We start from the raw sequence: 25,106 nt of genomic DNA on the forward strand, positions 1-25,106 counted from the left end.
TCATGGGCTCAAAGTATTTGACAGGGAGCTGGCTAGGGGAAGGCACCTTATAACCACAACTCTGTTCCCCTGCTCTCTCAAGGGCTCTGAGCACTAAGGAGGAAGTCAGTAGTAGCCCCGATAGGGTTTGGACTCACAGTGGCTCACGCCTGTAATCGCAGCACTTTGAGAGGCAGAGGCAGGCAGATCACTTGAGGCCAGGAGTTCGAGACAAGTCTGGTCAACATGGCAAAACTCTGTATCTACTAAAAATACAAAAAAAAAAAAAAAAAAAAATTAGCCAAGCACAGTGGCCTGTGTCTGTAGTCCCAGCTACTCGGGAGGCTGAGGCAGGAGAATCTCTTGAACTCAGGAGGCGGAGGGTGCAGTAAGCCGAGATCACACCATGGCACTCTAGCCTGAACAACAGAGCGAGACTCTGTCTCAAAAAAAAAAAAAAAAAAAAAAAGAAAAGGAAGGACCGGTGGCCTCCCCGCCACCTTTATTATGCCCCCCTGCCCCTTTCCACATCAGATGGTGAAAATTAGATGGAATAGCATGTGCCTGGCAGGACTGTGGGCATCTGTCCTTACTGGAGGTGAGGTGTGGAGTGGGAGTAGGGTCTCAAGGGAAAAATACAAAGAGAACAAGGGATTTTGGGGTCTATGGATGCCCCCTTTACACATTATTTTCTTAACATGCTAATATTCTCCAAAGGAGGGAATTCTTAAAAACTAGAACAAATTAACACTAATCATCATTAATAATTTAATGCATCCTCTTGGTTTAGGATTCCTGTAATGTAGAGATATAAAGAATATAACATAAAAGTTCCCACCTCCTACTCCCCAGAGAGAATTGCTGTTAACTGTTTGGTGTACTTATCTTTTAACTTTTTTCATCCTTTAAAAGAATTTAGCTACATGATTAATAAATGAATACATTCATTTGTTATAAAATATATATATACAAGTATATAGAACCCAAACTCAAGATCTTCCCTTTCCTATCCCAGTCTCTCTTCCCCAATCCTGTTTCCTTCTCCAGTTTGGGGAATAGTAACTGGGTGCTATCTTAGATCCATTTTATATACACCCAAAAATACACATACAAACTTATTCCTTTTCTTATAAAAAAATGATCATGCCTTATACAATATAGACTTGCTCTGTTTTACCTAGAAATGGTTGTACCGCCTTTAAAAAAAAAAAACAAAAAAACTTGGTGGAGTAATACATCTTCCAGAGTGTTTTTTGATCATCCTGCTGATGGTGGTCATTTAGTTTGCTTTTTTAAATTCCAAATTTTTTTGTAACTATAAATAATGCTGCAGCGAACATCTTTATGCATATATTTTTGTGCATGTGGGCAAGTATTGCTGTTAGTACAAATTCCTAGAAGTAAAATTACTGAGTCAAACTGAGTGGGCATTTTAAAGTTTTCATAGATATTGACAAATTGTTCTCCAGAAATAATGTATCTTGTTTCTTCTTTGGTGTACTGTATCTTAGGATTTTGCCATATTAGTTCATACTTACATCATTTAAATTTAGTTAAATATTTAAAAATTCCTAAGTTTTTACTATACAACTTTTCAAACATATTGAAAAGTTGAAAAGTAGCATAGTGAACAGTGACTCTATATCCTCCAGCTAGATTCAACAATATCTAACATTTCTCCATATTCACTTTCTATCTAAATTTGCTGAATCATTTCAAAGTTGTAGACATCTTGACGCTTTAGTCTAAGTACTTCAGCTCCTAAGACTAAGGGCATTCTCTCGTATAATTATAATACCTTACCACACTTAAGAAAATTATCAACATTTCTATAATACCATCTACCTTATCATCTACCTTATTTAATCAGCTTATGTTTAAGTTTCCTTAATTGTCCCAAGAATGTCTTTTAAAAAAAAATCAGGATCTAGTGAAGTTTCAAGTATTGCTTTTGATTGTTCCATCTCTTTACTGGTTTTCATTTTTTTAACCTAAGAACAGTACCCCCTTCTTCATTTATGATACTGAAATTTTAGGGAGTTATTTTGTAGAATGTCCCATATTCTAGATTTGAATGTTTCCTTAATGACAGACACCTTGTTGTTTTTAATGGCAATGTGGTCTGCTGTACCATGAATTCATCATGGTTTATTTAACTTGTCCCCTATCAGTGGTCATTTAGGTCATGACATTCCTTTTGTGGCTCCTCTTACAAGTGGTATTTCGTCCTAAGGAGTCTGTGGCCCCAGTAGGCCACAGTTAAAGTCTGTGGTCAGTTAATGAAGATAAAGTGTTCCAAAACCAAACTTCATTGGCAGGAACATTATCAAGGGCAGTTGTAACTGTCGATTGCATCCTTTCCCCTCTAAAGGGATGGATTATCTTTTTTGATTCCCTGATTTATTTTGAGAGTCTGTAGTCTAGGGCTGAGCTGAGACCAGGGTTCTGTCTTTGTAACTGCCTATTCTCACTTGGCACCTAATCATTAGCCATGGACTCTTCTGGTAAGACCAAGTCACCTGAGGTATGGTGTGAGCTCCCTTAATTTGCAATGTGCAGCCCTCCCTCAAGCAGTTATTCTCACTTCAGCCTGTTCTTCCTTCCTCATCTCCTGGGATCCGAAAGCTAATCTTTCCATCTGTGCTTTGGGTCCTATTCCCTCTCACCTGCTTCCAGTCCTCTGGCTGTCTAGTGCCTCCTGCACCTTATGCTTCTCCAGCATCTCCCTGTCCACTGACTCCTTCCTTCAGTGTATATAGAATCTCTCCTGTTCTTAACAGTTATTTCTCAATATTGATACTACCCTTTAGTTATAGTTTTCATCTCTCTCCAGGCATTTACTCTTCTCAAAAGATTACTGAGGACCAGGGGTCCACCAAATGGGGTACAAGAGATGTTTCATTGAGTCTGTGATGAAAATATTAGATATCTATTCTAATAAAATTTCATTCTTTTAAATTTCCATGTTTGTGTGTCCTGATGTACATTTAGGTGTGCATATTTTATAATGTACAGTTAGGCATGTATATCATTTGCCTTACTTTCAATTCTTCTCATCCTCTTTAGCCCCGTTAAGATCCACACCCACCAATTTATGAGCTTCTCTCCCAGGCAGTCACACTGGCATCACAAATTCAGCATGGCCCCAGCTTCTTTTCTTGTACCTCACTTCCTCCAATCTGCACCCTAGACTGTAGGTCCCAACATAGGGAGAAGCCCCAACGTCCTACCATCCATCTAAGCCATAGCCTGTGAGTCATCTTCAACTTCTTTTCTTCTGCACAATGCCCTGTCCAGTCAATTAATTAGTCCTGGCAATTCAACTTCCTTACCTTCTCTCAAATCTGCCCATCCTCTCTTCTCTTGCTGTGTCTGCCTTTGCTTAGACATTGCTATCACCAGCCCCTAACTGGTCCCTCTGCCTCAAGTAGCAAACCCTGCACACAACCACCAAAAGGAGCCCTGCAAAACTACATATTATGCATGCCTCTCAGAAAATTCAAACCAAAGCCAATACATGATCTACAGGGCCTCCCATGATCTTTTCCTGCACTGATATTCTCTCCTTATCTGTTAGCCTCCTCAACTAGACTATGAACTGTTGTAGGGCCGGGATCCCTACCCTACAAGATGTCTTCATTATTGCCACATAGCAAGAGGCAAGCACATTACGTACCACTTAGGCGTGTCTTAATAGGTGTTTTTGGTCAACTGGATGAAAGTGAGAATAGGACTGTTTTGGGTAAGAACAGGAGAGTGGAGTTGAGAAATAAAGAAAGAAAATTTTTTTTTTTGAGAAATAAAGAGGTTTCCAGTGAGAAACTCTGGCCTAGATAGGCCAAATGAATGGACTAATGTGGGGAGCTAAAGTTACCCTGGTAGTCATCTGGTAAACATACTAATGTGTGACTTAGGACTGTGGGACAGGCCCAGGTGATACCATCTCTTCTTGCTGAGGCAGAATGATGAAATGAAACCCCAGCTTTCGACTAGAAAGATCTGGCATTAAGTGTTACTGCCTGGGATGGAAATTCTGGCTTTCCTAGTTACTGGCTGGATTGATGTTGAAAAGGGGGATAGTGATTATAACAGCCAGCATTTAATGAGTAGTTACTATATGCCAGCACTGGGCCAAGGATTTTACAGGTATTATTTCACCACAACTGGGTGAAGTAGATACTATTATTCCCATTTATGAATAAGTCAGCTGAGGCTCAGCAAGATTAAATGATTTGCCCAAAGTTGTATAGAGAATAAATGATGGAGACAGAATTTCAGTCTCAGCAGCCTGACTCCAGGCTGGAGATACCGACTGGGAGTCATCAGTATACAGATGGTATCTAGAGCCAGGAACCTGGATAAGATTACCTAGTGAGTGAGAGTAGCTGTAGAAGAGGGACATGGAATTGGTTCTTGGCCACTGTAATATTTAGAGATGAGGGACATAAGGGAAATTCAGCAAAGGAGATTGAGAAGGAACGCCATTGAGGTAGAGAAAGATTAGAGGGTGGTGTGCGAGAATCCCAGCACAGAAAGTCTATTCAGGATGAGGGAATAATCAACTGCATCAAATGCTGTTGATAGACCAAGTAAGATGAGACCTAAAAATAGACCAGGATTAGTATCTCTAGTTGTGCAGCTTGTTAATTGCATAATGGAGTGAGTGGTATCCAGAATCTCTCTGACACCCTGGGATGGGGTTGAGCCTTGGCAGAAGAAGGAGCACCTATTTCACATAAAGATGCCATGTGGGCTAACTTCCATCCTTTTGTTGCCTACTGGAATTAGAAACATGGAGGTCATTGGTAACCTCAACAAAAGCAATTTGAGTGGAATGGTAGGAATGAAAATGTGATTGAATTGGATGGAGGAATACTTCAGAGGAAAGGCAGTGATGGCAATGAGTAGAGACATCTTTTGAGGAGTTTTGCTATAAAGTATAAAGGAAAGCAGAGAAATAGAGGTGGTAGCTCCATTACTACCGCAAATGGGAGTGAGGTCAAGAGCTTTTGTTTCTTTAGATGAAAGATATTTTAGCATGTTTGTTTTCTGATAGCAATGATCCAGTGAGAAAAACAGACAGTTGCTGGTGTGACATTCCTGAATAGGTGAGAAAGGATAGGATCTAGTACAGGAATGATGGTACTAGCCTTAGTCAGCAGCACAGGTGCTTCCTGCATAGTAGCAGAGGAAAAAGCAGCTGTGGGTATGGGTGCAGGGAGGAGGGAGATGTGGAGGTGGGAACTTGTGTCTGTTATCTTCCAATGGTTCTCCATGCCCCCTCACCCCACTGAAGTAGAAAGCCATTTCCTCAGCTGAGAGGGAGAATGGCGAAGGTCTGAGGAAAGCAGGAGAAGTTGTGGAATAGTGGCCTGGGAGAGAGGAGAATGAATGGTCTTGGGAATATAGTGAGATTATAGAGCAGCATGAAAATCTGGCACTAAGTTTGTTGTCATGAATGTAAAGGGCTAATAGCATGGCTTTATATTTTTCTCCAGACATGTTTGCTCACATGGGTTTAGGGATGTGAAGTCAGACAGTTGGATTTAGCCAGGAATGTGGTTTTGTGAGGTAAGTAGGACAAAAGGAGAGAGTGTGTCAGGAGAGTTGGGAATGTACTGAAGGAAGTGATGGGCCTTGAACTCAACGCTGGTGAGCATAGAAGTAAGGACATGAGGTTGGTGAGGGGACAGTAAAAAGGTGGTAGGATCAAGACTGTAGGTCCTGGTGAAGTGAGAAAATTGTGAGAGTAGGGATATTAGAGGGAGTGAATTGGCCAGACACAAGGTGGTGGCTGGAGAGTAGGGTACATGACAGAGGTTATGGAGAGATCACAGCTATTAATAATAACTGGTGTGACCATATGAAAAAGGTATGAGGTAAAATGGAGAGAGATCTTGAGGAGCATGGAGGGCAGGCATTGAGAAGCCAGAGTGTTCCTAAATATTGATACTGCAGGGATTTTGACAAAGGAATGTTGGAAAGGCGTCACAGGGAGGGGTAACACAAAACCTTCAAGGACTGAGGAGGGGAGGGTATACATGCAGGGGGCCGTAAATAACTGCAACAGAAAGGAGTAGTGGGTGCCATAGTCTCAGGACATGAGATTCAAATCAGGAGAGTGGTTAGCAAGGAGGCAGAGATAATGGTCTGGAAGAGACAGCAATTTGGAAGCATCTGTGAGGCACAGAGAGGCATTCCCTTGGCCCAGTGGTGTAAGGTTATATGAGAGGAAAAATCCCCACTACTTGAGAGAGCTGTCAGGATAGCAGTGTAGCAGTGTCTTCAGAGAGCGATAATTAAGTTTTTCTTAAAAAAGGTGAAGGGACTGCTCAGGTGACTGTTGTAAACAGGGAAATAGGGGCGTGGTGGGATCAGTGGTCTCCATGGGAGAGAACAGTGGTGCAGCTGTCAGGGTTGCAGAGCGGGAGGAAGGAGGTTGAGATTCTTGCCATGAACAGAGTCCATGCACCTAATGTTTCAGGCAGTCTAAACTCTAGAGGCCTGGAGAACTTTACCACTCTGGTCTTTTGATTCTAAAAAGGATGTTGACTTGTGAGAAGGTAGTTAATGGCCTGTGTTGCTTAAAGCATTTTTTATTGCTTTTGACTTTAAATTGCATTGATGCAGGACTTTTTGTCTATAACCTCAGGATTCCTCCAGTTGAAAAAGAACCAGGCTATGTACATTAGAGTGGAGTTCTAGGTATGAGTTCTCTAGTGTGTAGAAATGAATTAACCAAGTGGAACTCTTTCTAGGGAAGTATGGCATTTCACAGATATAAAATGGGGAAAAGAGGGTCAGGGGAGGCTCCCTGAGAAAGTTCCTGGAACTCAGCCCAGACTCGGTGTTCAGTAAAGAACTGTCTTAGCTGGGCATGATGGTGCATGCCTATAGTCCCAGCTACTTGGGAGGTTAAGGGAGGAGGGTTGCTTGTGCCCAGGAGCTCAGGGCTGTAGTGTGCCATGATTGTGCATGAGAATGGCCACTGTACTCCAGCCTGGGTGACATAGGGAGACCACATTTCTTTAAAAGCAAAAACAAAAACTTTTTTCTCCTTTGTTGAATGCCCTTTCCCCCCATCCCTGTGCCTATTGCTGTTTCTTTGGATGTTATTTAATTTCTCTGTGACTTAGTTTCCTGTCTGTCAAATGCACATGATCATAGTCCCTACTTCATAGGAAAGTTGTAATAATTAAATGAGATAATACATGTGTATTAGTCTGTTTTCATGCTGCTGATAAAGACATACACAAGACTGGGTAACTTATAAAGAAAAAGAGGTTTAATGGACTCACAGTTCCATGTGGCTGGGGAGGCCTCACAATCATGGCAGAAGGTGAAAAGCACGTTTTACATGGTGGCAGGCAAGAGAGAATGAGAGCCAAGTGAAAGGGGAAACCCCTTATAAAACCATCATATCTCATGAGACCTATTCACTACCACCAGAACAGTATGGAGGAAAATGTCCCCATGATTCAATTATCTCCCACTGGGTCCCTCCCACAGCATGTGGGAATTATGGGAGCTACAATTCAACATAAGATTTGGGTGGGGACATAGCCAAACCATATCAACATGTAAAAGTATTTAACACAGAACATGGTGCATAATATAAGTACTTCAATATGATTTGCTATTAAATGACAAGTGGTTAAGTTCTTGGTTCCCATTCAGCTCTCTTATTCTTGCCATTATGTTTCTTCTTACTTCACCCCCTTTCTCTTACATCTTCTTCTTCCCTTTCTCTCCTTCTTTTTCCACACTTCCTCCTTCACCTATTTCCTCTTTCTCTCCCCTGGCTTTGGGTGCAGTGGCATATGCACCTAGTTCAGTACTCTTTGTGGCCCCCTGAAGTAGAGAAGTCTTGGAGTAGGGGTGAGGCAGCCACCAGAGGAAGGAAACTGCTGGTGGGGACAGTCTCTTGGCCACTCCATCTGAAGTCTGTAGCCACAGTGGCTGCAGAGATGAAGTGGGCCAGTGACAAGAGGCTCAGGAGCTGGGAGGCCTATGTTGCAGGGCAAGTTTGGCTACTGTATGATGTGTGGCTGGGACACCAGACAGTAGGCAGAGCATGCTATGAAGATGAGGATCATTTGAACAGGAGAGGACTGGGCTAAATCACCGTGTGGAGGGACAAGTGAGGACATGTGCATGTCCTGCCTCGGTCCTGTTGCTGATACCACTATGACTACTCCCATTCATAAGGGTGGCTCCTCCCCACGGAGCAACTCCTATGAGTCAGACTTCTGTGGGAGGGAGCGAGTGAGCAGGGGACAGCTGAGTGTGCTGGCTAAGACTATAAATTCTAGAGCCAAACTGCTTGGATTTGAATCTTGGCTCTGTCACTGAATGAGAATGTATCCTTGAGTGAGTTATCTAACTTTTCTGTGCCCCAGTGTCCCATCTCTAAAACGGATATAATTGGAACAATACAGTTCTTATGAAGATTTGTTTAAATTAACTGTTTACAAAGTGATTTTCATAGTTCATGGCATAAAAGAAGTACCATGCTAGTTTTTGTTATATTTAAAAAAATTTTTAAATCATACAACAATCTTAGAAGACTGACTTTCATTTTACTGATGCCAAAATGGAGATGGAGAGTTTAAGGGCCTTGGCCAAGGCCACAGGGCTACCGAGCAGCAGAGTCAAATCTAGAACACAGCTTTGACAGACTCCAAAGTCCTAGCTTGTAACTGCAATGCTTAACTGCCTCCCTGGACATTCAGGTGGAGACTTTGCTTTCTAGGAGCTGGGAGGCAGGGTGAGGCAGGTGGGCAATGTGAGTCAAGGTGGGTGGTCAGCAATTGGAGTCTGAGAGGTTGGCAGAAGTACTGCTTGAGGACACACCTGGGACTAGTAGCTGCATGCCCTTGGCCCAGCTCCTTGCTATGGGAGAGAGCAGCCTGGCTTCCCAGGCCTGTTTCAGGGAGAGGTCAAGTCCCTTAGGTGCATGAAGGTGCTCATTTCAGCCAGAGAGCTGAGCCTTCTTGGGACTTTTTCCTTCCTTCCCTATTTTCCAGGCGACCTCAGGGAAGTTAATAACCCTTTTGCACCTCAGTTTCCTCATCTGTCAATTAAGGGTAATACTTGACCTGGCTGCTTCCTGGGGATTTTGAGACATTGAGTAGATTGTGGATGTGAAATCATTTGAAAAGCATAAAGCAGTACCTAATTTTCAGATACTAGAGTGATCTCAGACCACATTACTGTGAGGTCCAGTGTAGGCCTCTCAGACCTCCATAGCTACCTTGTGCTGATAATGCCCAGTATCCAATCTCGTGACCTTTTCCACTGGGGTCTACAGTGGTACTTGGAATCTTACCTCCTTTTCTCAGTTTTTACATTTCCCTTGGTGAGTGTAAAGTAATAGTTGAGCAGCAGGTGGGTTCCTGGGAAATTATTTTCCGTGTGGATTTTTATTTTAAAGAGCCAGAGCCAACGTCTGTGTCCAGGCTCCACAGTTGTCCCAGCTCCCATTCTGGGAGCTCTGCCATCTTTTTGGTTTCAGCCCTTGGCATAAGACAGACCTGGGCTCCTGTGCCTGGGTAGCCTGTAACTGCCTCCTCTCATTAGCACACAGTCTTGGTTATGTGCTTGCCCTGTGGGGAAAGGGAGGCATCTGATCCTTTCCCCTGGGTGCCTTTGTCTATCCTGGCATCCTTTGGTGTGTGTGTGTATGTGTGTGTGTGTACGCGTGTGTACGTGTATGTGTGTATGGTAGGGATTATGTAAGCCCAAGAGGCTAGGCCTCTTGTCAGCTGCCAAAGTTCTTTTTTCCCCAGAACTGAGTTAGCCACCCAACTGTTTCCATTCTCTGCCCGCTGCGAAGCTCTACAGCAGGGCCCCTATGGCAGGTCAAAACATGCTCTGCTTTGATAATACAGAGATTCCATTTTGAGAGAGATGGGAAACAGGAGCGAGTGAGTGGGTGTGTTGGATGTAGGGAGAGTGAGGACATTCTTTTTGGTAAGCTGTGCCAAAATTGGCCCAGCAGCTTGGTCTAAACTCAAAAGTAGGGCTAATGCTGGGCTGACACCCAAATATCCAATGGGGAAACTTTATTCTTGGATCTAGACCCTACAAGACCTAGCAATCTTTTTTTTTTTTCCCCATCTGGAATATGGGGATAATTCTACTCCATATGTTCTTCATGTCAAATGAGAAATAAACTTGTAAATAATCTACCATCTAGTCACCAGGAGCAGGAAGTGACATAAGGTTGTGATTCTTAAAGTACATTTTGCAGAATACAAACTGTTACTAAAAAAAGAGTCACTTGCTAAAAAAGTTTGGGAAACACTGGATAAACAATGGCAAGTAGGTTTCTTGTCTATAGGGACCACTCAGGTCCTTCATATTCCAATAATACGCATGGGAAACCACCAAGGGGATATATCGTATGCCACATTTCCTAAATTTTTAACCAGACTTTCTAGTGGAGCATTTACAAGTCCCTTCTCTACGAAAGACATCTAGGAAGATCCTGATCTAGATCAGAAGAATATTCATTTTGTTCTTTTTTTTTTTTTTTTTCCTGCAATTGTATAAAGAAGTGAATTGGTGAAATGCATGGGATTGCTAAAATATGGGTCCTAAACAGCAAGGGAGGTCAACTTTGGACTCTATTGAAATGAATGCTTCCTGCTCTGAAATACTTCTCTCCCTCCTATCCTCACAGCTCCCCTTTGAATTGGAGATTTACTACATTCAGCATGTTATGCTCTACGTGGTACCCATCTATCTGCTTTGGAAAGGAGGTAAGGCCAGCAAACCACATTCCTATGCAACCCTCACACCTAGCCTCTCCCTTCTGTTTTTGGGAGTCACAGCCTCTTGGGTGCTTCCCAGGATCTTCAGCTGCCTCTTGGCTGAGTTTCTTCAGCATGATTTATGCCGGGCACCAGGAAGTGGGGAGATGGGAATGGACGAAGCCTGCAAGGGGTCTGGGGACTTTTTAGACCCGTACTTCACTGGGTGACTATGGTGCTGCTGACTGCCTGTCACAGGGCCTGGGCTTTGTGTCTTGGTGGTGGCATTGCATTTGCATGGAGCCCCCCACACTGTCACCCTCTTGTACTTGTGCCTTCCCCCTGCCTCAATGTGTAGTGTGGGGTAGAAGAAGAGAGTGAAACACTTGGTCCCCTCAAGAACAAAAGAAGATATGTAAGGGCCAAGAAGTCCAGGGACCAGGACAATTATGGGATTGAGGGGAGAGGCAGGTGAAAGAGCAGTGTCACCCATGTAAAAGAAACCAGTGAAAACCTTCATTTGATGAAGAGGGAGAGACCACCAACCTGGTAGAGGCAGCCTGGAAAGGAAGCTGATCTATTTGTAACCTCTCAGTGACCCTTAGATTATCCCTTCCCTCTATTGTGTAATAGACAAAAGGAAAGGGAAGTGCTTGTCCATCTAGGCTTGTTGTGAGAGCCACTCCTTCTCAGTGTTCTTTATTTCCTGAAAGTCCCTGTGACTGGAAGACATCCTCTTTCAGTTTTAGCCCCAGTCTCTCGATCTCAGTTGCTGAGACTTTTCTGCTCCTACCTCACTCCAGGCAGCAAGGGTTTCATTTCTACCATACTGAAAGTGGCATGAGGCCACATGGGCCCTTGAGCTCACTGGAAGATGGTCTGGGAGTTCTGCTGGACGCTGCTGCTTCTTGGATTATGCGTGGATGCTCTAACTCAGGCATTCTGGCAGATCTTAAGATCTGGTGTGAGATAGCCCCAAGGACCGGTCAACCCAGGAACATATTACAAGATGGAATCTACTTATATTCCAGAGATTTGCCTCCTGTACTTTGATTTCTATCAGTTCTCCATACTTGCCTAAATATTCTTTGAGACTGCTTTTACCCTGTGCAGCCACTTGGGGTCTCACGATGTCCAAAAACGCTTCCTTTTAATTTGCTATAAAAGCACTATTTTCCCCACAAAGCTTTAAGGAAAGTCTGAAGTTCCAATATCCAGGAGACTTGTGCCATTTCTTAGGTCTGTCCCCTGTGGCACAGGAAACAGCCTCTTAATATTAAGTCTCAGAAATACACGTATTCTGAATAGAACCAGGCAGATAGGTGTTCCTGGGCCTCAGACCCGTGCTACTCATTGTTCCTGGGTTCTGAGGTGTATGATGGAAGTCCTAGCCAAATCTGCATGGCTGTTATTTAAACATATTTGTACTCTAAGGTCACCATAAAAATCTGTCAGGTAGCTGGGTTAGACTGGTCTGACATGAGAAATACCAAGTAGCCATCTTTCCTCCCTCCAAAAGAATAATCCAGGAAGCCACATCCTCAAGACTTGGCTAACTCTAAGATAATTGTATCTTCTTAGAGCAGATCCTCCCGGTAGCCCAGTTCCCTAAGTGGCAAGGGGAGAGATAGTAGGGCTGTAATGAGAGACAGTATGGTCTGTTATTGCTAATAACCCATAGATACCCTGGCGCAGTGAGGGTTTAGCTTGCAGCACAAGTGGAGTGATCTCACCAAACTGACTTTACTCCAGGACCTGAATGAGAGCATCTACCACTCCGCAGAGGTTGATGGGCCCCAGTACCTTCTATCTGGTCAACTTTGAGCTATTTTGAGGACTCATCTCCCATCTCCCTTTCCAGCTCTTTACTGCCATCTGCTGTTCACTTGGGGGGAATTATGAGCATTGAGAGAAACATCTGGATTTCTTCAGCTTTGATCCCAAGCCTTGGACCTAGGCCTTGAAGAGGGAGAATGGATCTGAAGCAAGCTGTCAGAAGATTAGTTTTCTGTAAACCAAGAAAGCCGAGAGTTTGGGGTTTCTCTTCCCTAGAAGTCTCTTGTAATTTTGTAGAAATAAATGGCTTAGCAATTTTTACCCAATACAAAACAGCTCTCCTATAGGTATCTCCCATGCCCAGGAACCCTGTTTTCCTGAAAGGCAAGGTCTTGCTTGAGCATATAGTGCCTCTTCCTATTGTTTGGGGTGGGTGGGTAGGTGGTGCCTTGTGGGAAACCCACTCATCCCTTACTCTTGCGGACCTTATGCACTGTCACAGTACATGGAACCTCTCTCATCCACACTGCTCTTTTCTTCCTCTGGCCTGTTCCTTCGTTTCCCTGTTTCCTTTCCTTCAGACTTGTTGCCCATGGTCCTCTGGAAATGCATTTCTTTTTTTCTGTGTTACAGTATTTTTAAATTTAGTTTTTATTAGATGCTGACAAATTATGCTTTTATATATGTATAGGGTTCAAGGTGATGCTACACTATGTGTATACAATGCAGAATGATTGAATCAAGCTGATTAACAAACTATATTTCTTACAAACCACTCCCAGCCTCACCAGCAGCTCCACATGGGGCACAGAGCCTTCCTATCTCTTGCCTGCAGCTTCTTCTAATGGAGGCTGCTCTTTCTGCCCTGCCCCATATGCTGCAGAGCCCCCTCTGTCTCTTCTAGAGCACTATCTCATCTGTATGTTAGGGGAAAAAGGCTTTCTCTTTTGCCATTCTCTCTCGTTTTTTTCATCACCACCGTCACTTGACCTCTTAGTCACTTCCCTCACATTCCTAGAAGTCGCTGGCCTGTAGCTCTCAGTATTTCCATTACAATTTGAGCCAACATCCTGAGAGACTTCTTGTAAGGACCTCCCATCCACCCCAGCTTCTCAAGGTCTGAGCTTCTTAATTGCAATGACCTCAGCATTTCCTTCCTTTCAGCCACCAGGACCTTGTTTTCCTGTAAAGCTCTGCTGTATGAGAACATAACTGCTGTTATGTTCTTTCTTTGACCCAAATCTCCACTCCTTTCCTCTTCTTTTCTTCCTATTCAGCTTGTATCTCCATGACCTGTCATTGAAACTTTCACTAGCTCCTGAAAGCGTCTCACCTCCTTTGTCCCTTCCAACTGGGGTCAGTGTCCCATCCCTTTTCAGTGTGCCCAGTCTTGGCCTACTGGAGGAACTCTTTCAAGCCATTCTAATTAGGGCCATGAAAATGTCATGATGTCTATTATAATTGTGCTGTCAACACCATTGCTCAATTTATTTTCTGTCTATGGTCAGCTCCTCCACACGTTGCCTATTGGGGGAAACCCACCCCTGATATTCAATGTGAGTCCTTTTCTATTTTCCCTAAGTGTCGGCTGGTCTGAGAAATAAAGGGAAAGAGTACAAAAGAGAGAAATTTTAAAGCTGGGTGTCTGGGGGAGACATCACATGTCGACAGGTTCCGTGATGCCCCCTGAGCCTTAAAACCAGCAAATTTTTATTAGCAATTTTCAAAGGGGAGGGAGTGCACAAATAGGGTGTGGGTTACAGAGATCACATGCTTCAAGGATGACAAAAGATCACAAGGCAGAAGGTCAGGACGAAACTAGAATCACTAATGAACTTCCATGTCCTGCAGTGTACACATTGTCAGGGTTCAAGAGCAGAGAACCGGTCTGACTAGAATTCACCAGGCTGGAATTTCCTAATCCTAGCAAGCCTGGGGGTGCTACAGGAGACTAGGACGTGTTTCATCCCTATCTACATCTGCATAAGGCAGACACCCCCAGAACGACCATTTCAGAGGTGTCGTCTGGGAATGCATTCTTTTCCCAGGACTGTTAATTATTAATATTCCTTACTGGGGAAAGAATTCAGCGATACTTCTCTAACCCATTTTCGGTAATAAGAGAAATATGGCTCTGTCCTGCCCAGCCCACAGGCAGCTAGACTTTAAGGTTATCTCCCTTGTTCCCTGAAAATCGCTGTTATCCTGTTCTTAAGGTGCCCAGATTTCATATTGTTCAAATACACATGCTCTACAAACAATTTGTGCAGTTAACAAAATCATCACAGGGTCCTGAGGCAACATACATCCTCAGTTTACGAAGATGATGAGATTAAGAGATTAAAGACAGGCATAGGAAATCACAAGAGTATTCATTGGGGAAGTGATAAGTGTCCATGAAATCTTCACAATTTATGTGCTTCTGCCATGGCTTCAGCTGGTCCCTCCGTTTGGGGTCCCTGACTTCCCGCAACAATTGCCCTCACAAGTCCTGTGCTAAATCTTTACCACCCTTCTCAAACTTCCTGTCCACTCTATTCAAACCTTCTGTTCTCTCCACCCTTGGTAGATCCCCACCTCTCCCCACAAATGACTGAGAAAATTGAGGTTTTGGGATGGAAATTTCCTCAACACTTATCTCTACCTCTACAAGCTTCTTTACCCACATCCATCCCTATCTTCCTCCTTCTTATCCTGGAAGAATTAGTGTTCATTCTGTTCTGGCCAATAATACCCCTGTGTGATTAGCTCCCACCTCTGCAGCCTCATTCTATCAATTAATCACTTATGTACCTGGATATTCTCTTTCTTTCTTTCTCTTTCTTTCTTTCTTTCTTTCTTTCTTTCTTTCTTTCTTTCTTTCTTTCTTTCTTTCTTTCTTTCTTTCTTTCTTCCTTTTTTCCTTTCTTTTCTTTTCTTTTCTTTTCTTTTTCTTTTTCTTTTTCTTTTTCTTTTCTTTTTTTAGACAGGGTCTCCCTCTGTCACCCAGGCTGGAGTACAGTGGTGCAATCACGACTCATTGCAGCCTCAACCTCATGGCTCACATGGTCTTCCCGCCTCAGCCTCCTAAGTAGCTGGGACTATAGGCACATACTACCACACCCGGCTCTTTTTTTTTGTATTTTGTAGAGACAGGGTTTTGCCATGTTGCTCAGGCTGGTTTCAAACTCTTGGGCTCAAGTGATCTTCCCACTTCAGCCTCCCAAAGTGTTGGGATTACAGGCATGAGCCACTGTACCTGGCCATTACCTGAATTTCCAACCCTTTCTTCACTGCTGGCTTTTCAGCCAATACAGATGTTCAAATCTTTCCCATTCTAAGAAACTTTCTAGCAGTCCCATGCAACTCTGTCTTCCCTCTTCCTTTCACAGCTAAGCATCCTACAAGAATAATCTAAACAATATTTTCTAAAATTTAGTTCTTTGGGCAAGACAATTTTTGTCTTATCCACGTAACTCTATGTTATTAAGTATGTAATACATGTCCTTAAATCTATTGAGTTTTTTTTTAACTAAAATATATAAACTTTCGAGAGAAGCCTCATAATATCCATGAGATTGTGACTTTGATTTACTGGTTATCTCTTTTAACACAGTTTATATACAAAACTATTAAAAATGAAATGTTTATATGTTTGCCACCTGAAATCACCTCACACATGATGCATAACTTTGGGAGACACTTGGGTCTGCCCTTGAGTTTTCTTCTCAATTACCCTTTATTCCTCAGAACATTTCACTGTGATAGTTAACCCTCTATCAGGCTTTTCACAGAGATGGTGCTTCTAAAGATCGCCAGCAACGTCTATCTGACCAAATCTAATGACCATCTCTCAGTCTTTATCCTACGGAATGCTGCTGCATTGGATGGTATTGGTCACTCCATTTTGGAATGCTCTGTTTCGGGGCTTCCAAAGCTCCTCCCATTCCTGGCTTTCCTACCTCACCAATCATGTCTTCTCAAGTCTCCTTCACAGGTTATTTTTTCTCACTCCTCTGAGATGTTGATTTCCTCAGAGTTCTGTTCTAGGCTCACATCTTATTCTAATTCTCTGGTATGGTTTTGCCTGCTTTCATGGTTTAACTACTAGTCTGTCTAGTTATGGCTGCTACATCACTGTCTACAGCTTGGACTTACGAGATTCACATTCATATAGTTTACTCAGCATCTCTACCTAAATGTCTCAAGCATATGTCAAACCCAACCTGTCTGTGTTAAACTCATTATCTTCCCTGTCAGCCCTCCTGCTCTTCTTGTGGTTTGTGCCAAGTGGCACCATCCAATCACCCCAGCTAAAATCTTGGAATCATCCCTGCCTCCTGTATGCAATTCGTCCGTTCATCTCACATATATTAACATATGCCTTCTTCCTGCCAGGATCCAGAGTGACCACTGGGGTGTCCTGATAAGCAAAAATCAGACACCACCCCTTGTCCCTAATAACATGTATAAGCTAGTGGCGGGGGGAGATGGGTATGAATCAGATATCACCTGAATATATCATTATGACTGAGATAAGTACTCTGAAAGAAAGGAACATGCCCTTATGAGAGCTTAGAACAAAACAAGCTGACCGAGTCTGGGGATTTGGAGGAGAGTTCCCTGAGGAAATGACATTTAAACAGAAATCCAAAGGGTGAGTTGGAGTTTATTAGGCAAGTACAGGATTAGGGGAGGTGACTCCTTGTAGATGGGCAAAATGGCATGCACAACAGCACTGTGGCAGTGGGGAGCACAAGGCAGGTGGATGACACTGGGCCTGAGGGGCAGGCTGGGGTCAGATAGGAAGGCTTTGTCACCCATGGTCAGGGGTTTGGCCTTGATTGCCAAAGCTATGGAAAGACTGTGAAAATTTGAAGAAGGGGTATAACATCAGCTTGCTTCACTAATTGATTCTTCTCTGATTTAACTTATTTACACATTTTAATTCAAAAATCTAAAATATAAAAAGCCAGACTGTGAAAAATGTCTTTCCCATCCCTTCCCTTCATCCATATCATTCCCTGCTGCAACTCTACAAGTAACTACCATTTTTGGTTTTGGCATATCCTCCCAGAGTTTGTTTTTTGCATATACAAGTACATTTTAAAAATATTTTCCCCCTTCTTCAGACATTCATCTTAAAATAGCAAATACACAACCATCCTGTTGTTACTGTTTTGCTTAGCAATATTTCTTAGAGAGCGTTCCATGTGAGCCCACAGGAAGCTCCCCCTTTCTTTTCTTTTATAGTGGCCTAATATTACATTGTGTGGATGATATAATACAGTATAATAAAAATGGCAAAGCTTTGATATAAGACAACTGTATGCCAGATATTGTCACTTTTCCCGTGCATTAACTCATTTAATCCCTATAACAACTCTCTTAGGAAGGTGTTGTTATTATCTCCCTTTTATAGAAGAGGAAACTGGTACTCAGATAGCAAGTGACAGTCCCCGGATTTGAACCCAGTAGTATGGTTCCACGGTTCTTGCTTTTAATCATAACACAAGGTTACAACACTATACCATAATTTCCTTTTTCAGTCTGCTATTGATGGACATTTAGGTTGTTTCAAATCTTTTGATAATATAAATAACACTGCACTGAAGGACCTGGTACCTTTGCCATTTTGCATGTGTGCAAGAATATCTATAGGATATATTTCCTTAAGTGGTAATGCTGAATCAGAGTATATGCATTTGTATTTTTATTGGATATTTCCAAATCCATAAAAGTTGTACCAGTTTAAATGTTTACTAGCAATATGTGAGAGTGTCTGTTTCTACACAGCCTCACCAAGTTGGATTTTTGCCCATCTGATGGGTTAAAAAAAAAAAAGGTATATCAGTTCGATTTTAATTTGAATTTCACTTTGAGTGAAGCCAAGTGTCTTTTTACATATTTAAAATTGGCATTTGGCTGGGCACGGTGGCTCAAGCCTGTAATCCCAGCACTTTGGGAGACTGAGGTGGGCGGACCACCTGAGGTCATGAGTTCGAGACCAGCCTGGCCAACATGGTAAAACCCCCTCTCTACTGAAAATGCAAAAATTAGCCAAGTGTGGTGGTGCACGCCTGTAATCCCAGGTACTCGGGAGGCTGAGGCATGAGAATTGCTTGAACCCAGGAGGTGGAATTTGCAGTGAGCCGAGATTGTGCCACTGCACTCCAGCCTGTGAAACAGTGAGACTCAGTCTCAAAAAAATAATAAAATAAAATAAAATTGGCATTTGATTTCGTCTTCCTTGAACTACATGCTCCTATCACATGCTCATTGTTCAATAGTGTTGGCTTTTTTACAAAATTTGAATCCTAAGAGCTCGTTATATATAAATATTAACAGTTTACCCTTTATGATATGAGCTACAGATACTGTCCTCAGTTGTGTTTTCTTTTGACTTTGCTAATGTTTTATTCTTGCCATGCAGGATTTTTAAATTTCTTTTTCTTTTTTTTTTTTTTTTCTGAGATGTAGTCTTACTCTGTTGCCAGGCTGGAGTGCAGTGGCGTGATCTCGGTTCACTGCAGTCTCCACCTCCTGGGTTCAAGCGATTCTTTTGCCTCAGCCTCCCAAGTGGCTGGGACTACAGGCATGCGCCACTACACCTGGCTAATTTTTGTATTTTTAGTAGAGACGGGGTTTTACCCTGTTGACTAGGATGGTCTTGATCTCTTGACCTCGTGATCTGCCCGCTTTGGCCTCCCAAAGTGCTGGGATTATAGGCATGAGTCACCCTGCCCGGCTGAATTTTTACCTTTCTATGTAATTTATCTTTTATTTTATGGCATCTGGATTTAGAGTCATGGTTAGAAAGCCCTTTATTACTCCAAGGTTATAAAAATATATATCCCATATTTTCTTCTTAGCTCCTTTTATTTTTTAATATTTAAATCTTTTATTCACTTGGAATATATTCAGATATACAGTGCGAGAAAAGGATCCAACTTTATTTCCAGCTGACTTCCCATTTGTCCCTGCAATGTTTATCAAATAGTCCAACATGATCCAATCTGCTTGTGGAGAAGATCACGTTAGCTGCTGTGTGAAGAAATCACCGGGTCCTCCTGCTCTTACCTCCTAAATATCTCTCAGACTCATCCCCTCCTTACCATCTCTAGGACCACTACCTTGGGCCAAACCTTGCGCATCTCTTCCCTCAACGATGATAAGTGGCTTTGTGTGATCTCTCTCCAGCCAGCCTCCTTTGCTCCCCCAAGCCCATTCCTGGAGCTTCCAAAGCTATTTCTATAGCTCAAATAGGATCATAGCACTTTGTTGTGTGGAAGCTTTCAGTGGCTCCCCATCTTCCCCAGTGCACAAGTCCATATGACCTGGTACCCTACCCCTTCTCCAACCTCATGTCTTTATGCTCCCTTCTTTGTACTGTACACTGTGGTGATACCCAAATCCTTAGGGTTCCCTGAGTATTTTTTCCAATTTTCATGCCTCTGTGTCTTTGAAAATGCCGTGACTTCTCCCAGGAATGCTCTTCTCCAGCTGTGGGCCTGGAAAACATTCATTTCTCAAAACTCACCTCAGTAGTTACTTTCTCCAGGAAGCCCTCTGTAACTATTCTACCCCAGCTCCCGCCAGCTGCCTCTGTTCCTCCCATCGTTGTCATCCTCACAGTGTAGTCTTTACATGCTGGTCTCCCTGAGGACAGGAATTTTTCATTTCTTCTTGGTATGTAGGTGATGAATGAATGAATGAACGACCTTCTTTTCAGGGATATATTCATGTACTGCAAATTGCACATAACTTATTATACATCTTACAAGCTAATGTTTACTAGGCACTGTGTTTGTTACATGTGTGATTTTGATCTCATTTAATCCCCACAGTGTCGACTAGACTTACGGGAGTACATCACGTGAGGCCCATGACCTTGAATGAGAAAAATAATCACATCTTTATGTCCGTTAACTCCAACTGAAATACAGTCATCTCTCAGTATCCATGGGGAATTGGTTCTAGGACTCCCCTGACCACAAATATCAAAATCCAAGGATGCTCAAGTCCCTAATGTAAATGACACAGTATTTGCATCTAACTTACACACATCCTCCTGTATACTTTAAATGAAGCTTGTCTAACCTGTGTCCTAGGATGGATTTGAATGTGGCCCAACACAAATTTGTAAACTTTCTTAAAACATTATGTTTGAAAAAAAATTTTTTTTTTAGCTCATCAGCTATCACTAGTGTATTTTATGTGTGGCCCAAGACAATTCTCCTTCCCATGTGGCCCAGGGAAGCCAAAAAATTGGGACACCCCTGCTTTAAATCATCTCTAGATTACTCATAATACCTAATACAATGTAAATGCTATGTAAATAGTTGTTATACTGTTTTTTATTTGTATTTTTTTACTATTATTATTTTTGTTTTTAAAAAACATTTTTGATCGGTGGTTGGTGAAATCCACAGATGTGGAACTTGCAGATATGGAGGGCCGACTGTGTGGTACATCCTTTAGTAAGGAATGTAGACAACAAACCACAGTTACATTAGCAACACTTGGCATGCTGTCATTAATGTAAATTACACATATTTTCCTCTTATGTTACAGTTGTTGCAGATATCTCAAAAAATCATTTGCATTCATCATTACCTCAAAATTTAAAAACAGAGTGCCTTTTAAAAGCATTTTGATAACTATATTTCAAGATGATTATTTTCTTTTGTAATCCTATATATTCTATTTCATATACTTAAATACTTTATTCTGAGAGGGAGCCTTTACACTTCCCCAAACTGCCCAAGGAGTGCATAGTATCACCAAGATTAGGAGTCCCTTTGCTAGAGTTTATTTTATTTTATTTTTTGAGACAGATACTCGCTCTGTGACCCAGGCTGGAGTGCAGTGACCTGACCTTGGTTCACTGCAACCGCTGCTTCTCGGGTTCAATCAATTCTCGCACCTCAGCACCCAGAATAGCTAGAATTACAGGCACGTGCCACCACGCCCGGCTAGTTTTTGCATTTTTAGTAGAGATGGGGTTTCACCATGTTGGCCAGGGTGGTCTGGAACTCCTGGCCTGAAGTGATCCGCCTGCCTCTGCCTCCCAAAGTTCTGGGTTTATAGCCATGAGCTACCGTGCCCGGCCTGCACTAGAGTTTAAACTGGTGTTTGAAACCAGGTGGGTAGAGATGCCTCTAATGCTGCCTGTCCATGGAGTCGCTGGATTCAGACAGACTGTAGGTACAAATCCTAGTTCTCCCACTAGCTAGTTAGTTCTGGCGTTTGGTTGACTACCTTGACTTCTCTGTGTCTGTTTTCTCACTTGCAAAACGAGGGTAGTAATGTACCTACCTCATAGGATGTTGTGAGGATTCACTGAGCTGATAATATGAAAAGTATACAGAACAGTGCCTGGCACGTAGTAAATACTATGTATTGGGTTTGTATTATTATTATTATTTTTATTTTTATTTTATTTTATTTTTTTGAGACAGAGTCTCGCTCTGTTGCCCAGGCTGGAGTGCAGTGATGTGATCTCAGCTCACTGCAAGCTCCACCTCCCGGGTTCACGCCATTCTCCTGCCTCAGCCTCACGAGTAGCTGGGACTACAGGCGCCCGCCACTGTACCCGGCTAATTTTTTGTATTTTTAGTAAAGACGGGGTTTCACTGTGTTAGTCAGGATGGTCTCAATCTCCTGACCTCATGATGCACCCGCCTCAGCCTCCCGAAGTGCTGGGATTACAGGCGTGAGCCACTGCGCCCAGCCGGGTTTGTATTATTATTAATTAAGCACTGTTCTGCCTTGTGTTAATTATACATCTTTCTTCCAACTAGACTGTGGTCTCTAGAGGTCAGGATTGTGCCTTGCTGTGTTCTAAAGCCACAGCACCTTGCATGAACTGAGAATATGCTTGTCAGTGGATTTAACATTACTGGTACTCCCTCCTTTTGAGACACATGTTTCTCCTTTGAGCTCTAGGATACCTCTTTCTCCTGGTTCTCCTGCTTCTCTGGTTCTTTCTCCTTGGGCTCTTTTGCTCTGCCTGCCCCATAGATCCTGGTGTTCTCCATCAATAGAGCTAACACAGGCTTGAGAAGCAGTACAGGTACTTCAAAAATAACAATTAGACTCCTCATTTCTGTACACCTTCTCTTATCCTGCTTGTCTTCCTCCTCTGTTTCCTGTCTAGGTTAGTGGCTCTACTCTCCATCCACTAGCAAAGCGAAAAACGTAGGCAACATCCTGGATCTCTTCCTGTGTGTCATACCATATACCAGTCAGTTCAGAAGTTCTGACAGTTTAAATTCTCAAAATTGTTTGCAGGTTTGGCCCTTCCTCCCCATCCTCACCACCCCATCCTAGTGCGGGCTCTCAGCCTGTATTACCAGGACTACTTTGCTTCCTCTCTCCTCTCCCTGCGCCCTGATTTCCCCTACCTCCTACCCAGGCTATCCTCTATACAGTCTCCAGAGTGACCATTTTAAGGAAAGAGGAAGTCTGATCTGATTTTGCTCAACTGCTTAAAAATCCCATCCAGGTTGAAGACCAAACTTCTTTGCATGGCATTCAAGACCATTCACAGTCTCATTCTTGTCCATCTCTTTGGCTTCATTTCTCATTGCTTAGACTCCAATTCCATCACTTTACCTTCTGGTTTTTATTTGTTTAGTTTCTTTTAGAGATGGAGTCTTACTATGTTGTCCAGGCTAGAAGGCAGTAATGCAATCATAGCTTACTGCAGCCTGGATCTCGTGGGCTCAAGTGATCCTCCTGTCTCTGCTTCCCAAGTAGCTGAGACTGCAGGTGCACACCACTGCGCCCAGCTCATTACTTTACTGTCTGAGTAAACAGATCTGCTGATCTTTGCCCAGTCTTCTTTGCTTCGTGTCCAGGCTCACACTATCTGTTCTACTTGAAACCTGGCAAACTTCGTGTCTTCCTTTACAAGTTAGCTCAAGGGTACTACCTCCTCTCTGGAGGTGTCTCTGACTTTCCTAGGCAGCCAAGGGCATGTATTCCTTAATGTGCCTTTCTAGTACTTTTATTATAATATGCCATGAGTGTAGCAACCACCATTTCTAGTTGTCTGTGTTTTGCCACTAGGCGGCAGTAGTCACATCTTTTCAGGAGATTAAGATAAACAATTAATATTGGATATTGATTTATTTTAATCATTAAAAATGTTGCTTAAATTAATTGTTGTAATTGAGGTGCTATGGGAATAAGGGTGCGGGTAAAGTCCATGAGGCCCCCGGATTTTGGCCTGAGTGACTGGGTGGGATAGAGTATCATTAACTAAGAAGAGGGTACAGAAGGAAGGAGCATGTTTTAGAGAGTGTCTTAGTGTTTTTGGGCTGCTACAACAAAAATACTATCAACCGAGTAGCTTATAAACAATAGAAATGTATTGCTGACAGTTCTGGAGGCTGGGAAGTCCAGATCAAGGTACCAGAAGGTTTAGTGTCTGGTAAGGGCCTGTTCCTCATAGATGGGGTCTTCTCACTGTGTTCTCCCATGTGGAAGGGGCAAACAGGCTTCCTTGGGCATCTTTTATAAGGGCACTAATCTCATTCATGAGGATTTCACCCTCATGACCTAATCACCTCCTAAAGGCTCCACCTCTTAATATCATCACACTGACCGTTAGGTTTCAACATGAATCTGAGGAGGGGAACATAAACATTCAGACCATAGCGAGGAAGATGATTTTACTTGAGTTTGAGGTGCTTCTAGGCTATCTAGGTTGAAATGCCCAGGAAGCATTAGGATAAAGTATTCTGGAGCTGTTCAGGGGAGTCTGGACTAGACACTGACTTTGGTATCATTGGTTATAGAACTAGTAGATGAAAACATTGGAATGAATGAGCTGGTCCAGGGTAACTATGTAGGTAGGGAGAAAATAGGACTTAGAGAAAGCCTTGGGGAACATCAACTTGCAAACAGTAGACAGAAGAAGAAGAGTGTAAGGTGATTGCAGGAAAGATCAGAGTAATAGAAGGAGAGGCTGGTTGTCCTGAAAACTAAGGCAGTAGAAATTTTCCCCAAAGTAGTACTAGCCAAGCCACATTGGATCTAAGAGGTACAGTAAAATCAGGCCCTCAGAGAAGTGGGAATTGGAAGGAAGAAGTTAAGGGCATTAAGGAAGGAGAGGTTAAGGCCGTTACAGAGCCAAGGGAGGGCATTTTTCCCCCTCCCTTCTCCCCCTCCCTTTCTCTCCTTTTCTCCTCCTTTTCCCTTTCTCTCTGCCCCAGGGCTGAGCATGTTCAAATGCTAAGTTGAAGCGCAGTAGAGCCCGCGAACATTGAAGGTACCAGGGAGAAAGGGGAGCGGATGAATTACAGGTTGATGACAACTGCTGAGAATGACAGGGGTTTGGTGGTGGATTGAGAAGGGTAATGACAAGAGAAGTAAGTGCTATGGGAAATGGAAGAAGGAGATAAGCCTAGACTCTCTCAACACTGTCTAATAGAATTCTCTGTGATGATGAAAATATCCTATATCTGTTCTATTCCATATGGTAGCCACTAGCTACATGTGGCTTTTGAGCAGTTGAAATATGCCTAGGGGGACTGAGGAGTTGGATTTCTCCTTCGATTTTAAGGTTAATTAATTTGAATTGAAATTGATTGGTTAATGGATTGATTTATG

The 25,106-nt window shown here is 42.8% G+C and overlaps 1 protein-coding gene across 25 annotated transcripts in view; it reads left to right on the top strand.

The window, feature by feature from the left end:
- Nucleotides 1-25,106, top strand: part of TMEM164 (transmembrane protein 164) — a 345,939-nt gene that overhangs the window by 138,663 nt on the left and 182,170 nt on the right. For all 25 annotated transcript variants that reach the window (XR_013412573.1, XR_003725745.2, XM_077987823.1 and 22 more), the window contains one exon: nt 10,664-10,742. Coding sequence is in view for 23 of the 25 variants with exons in the window: in XM_077987823.1 (XP_077843949.1) it covers nt 10,664-10,742 (79 nt within the window). In the remaining 2 variants the exon portion in view is untranslated. The remainder of the gene's footprint in view (nt 1-10,663; nt 10,743-25,106) is intronic.

Source organism: Macaca mulatta, chromosome X (assembly GCF_049350105.2).
Source record: "Macaca mulatta isolate MMU2019108-1 chromosome X, T2T-MMU8v2.0, whole genome shotgun sequence".
NCBI classification, from domain to species: domain Eukaryota; kingdom Metazoa; phylum Chordata; class Mammalia; order Primates; family Cercopithecidae; genus Macaca; species Macaca mulatta.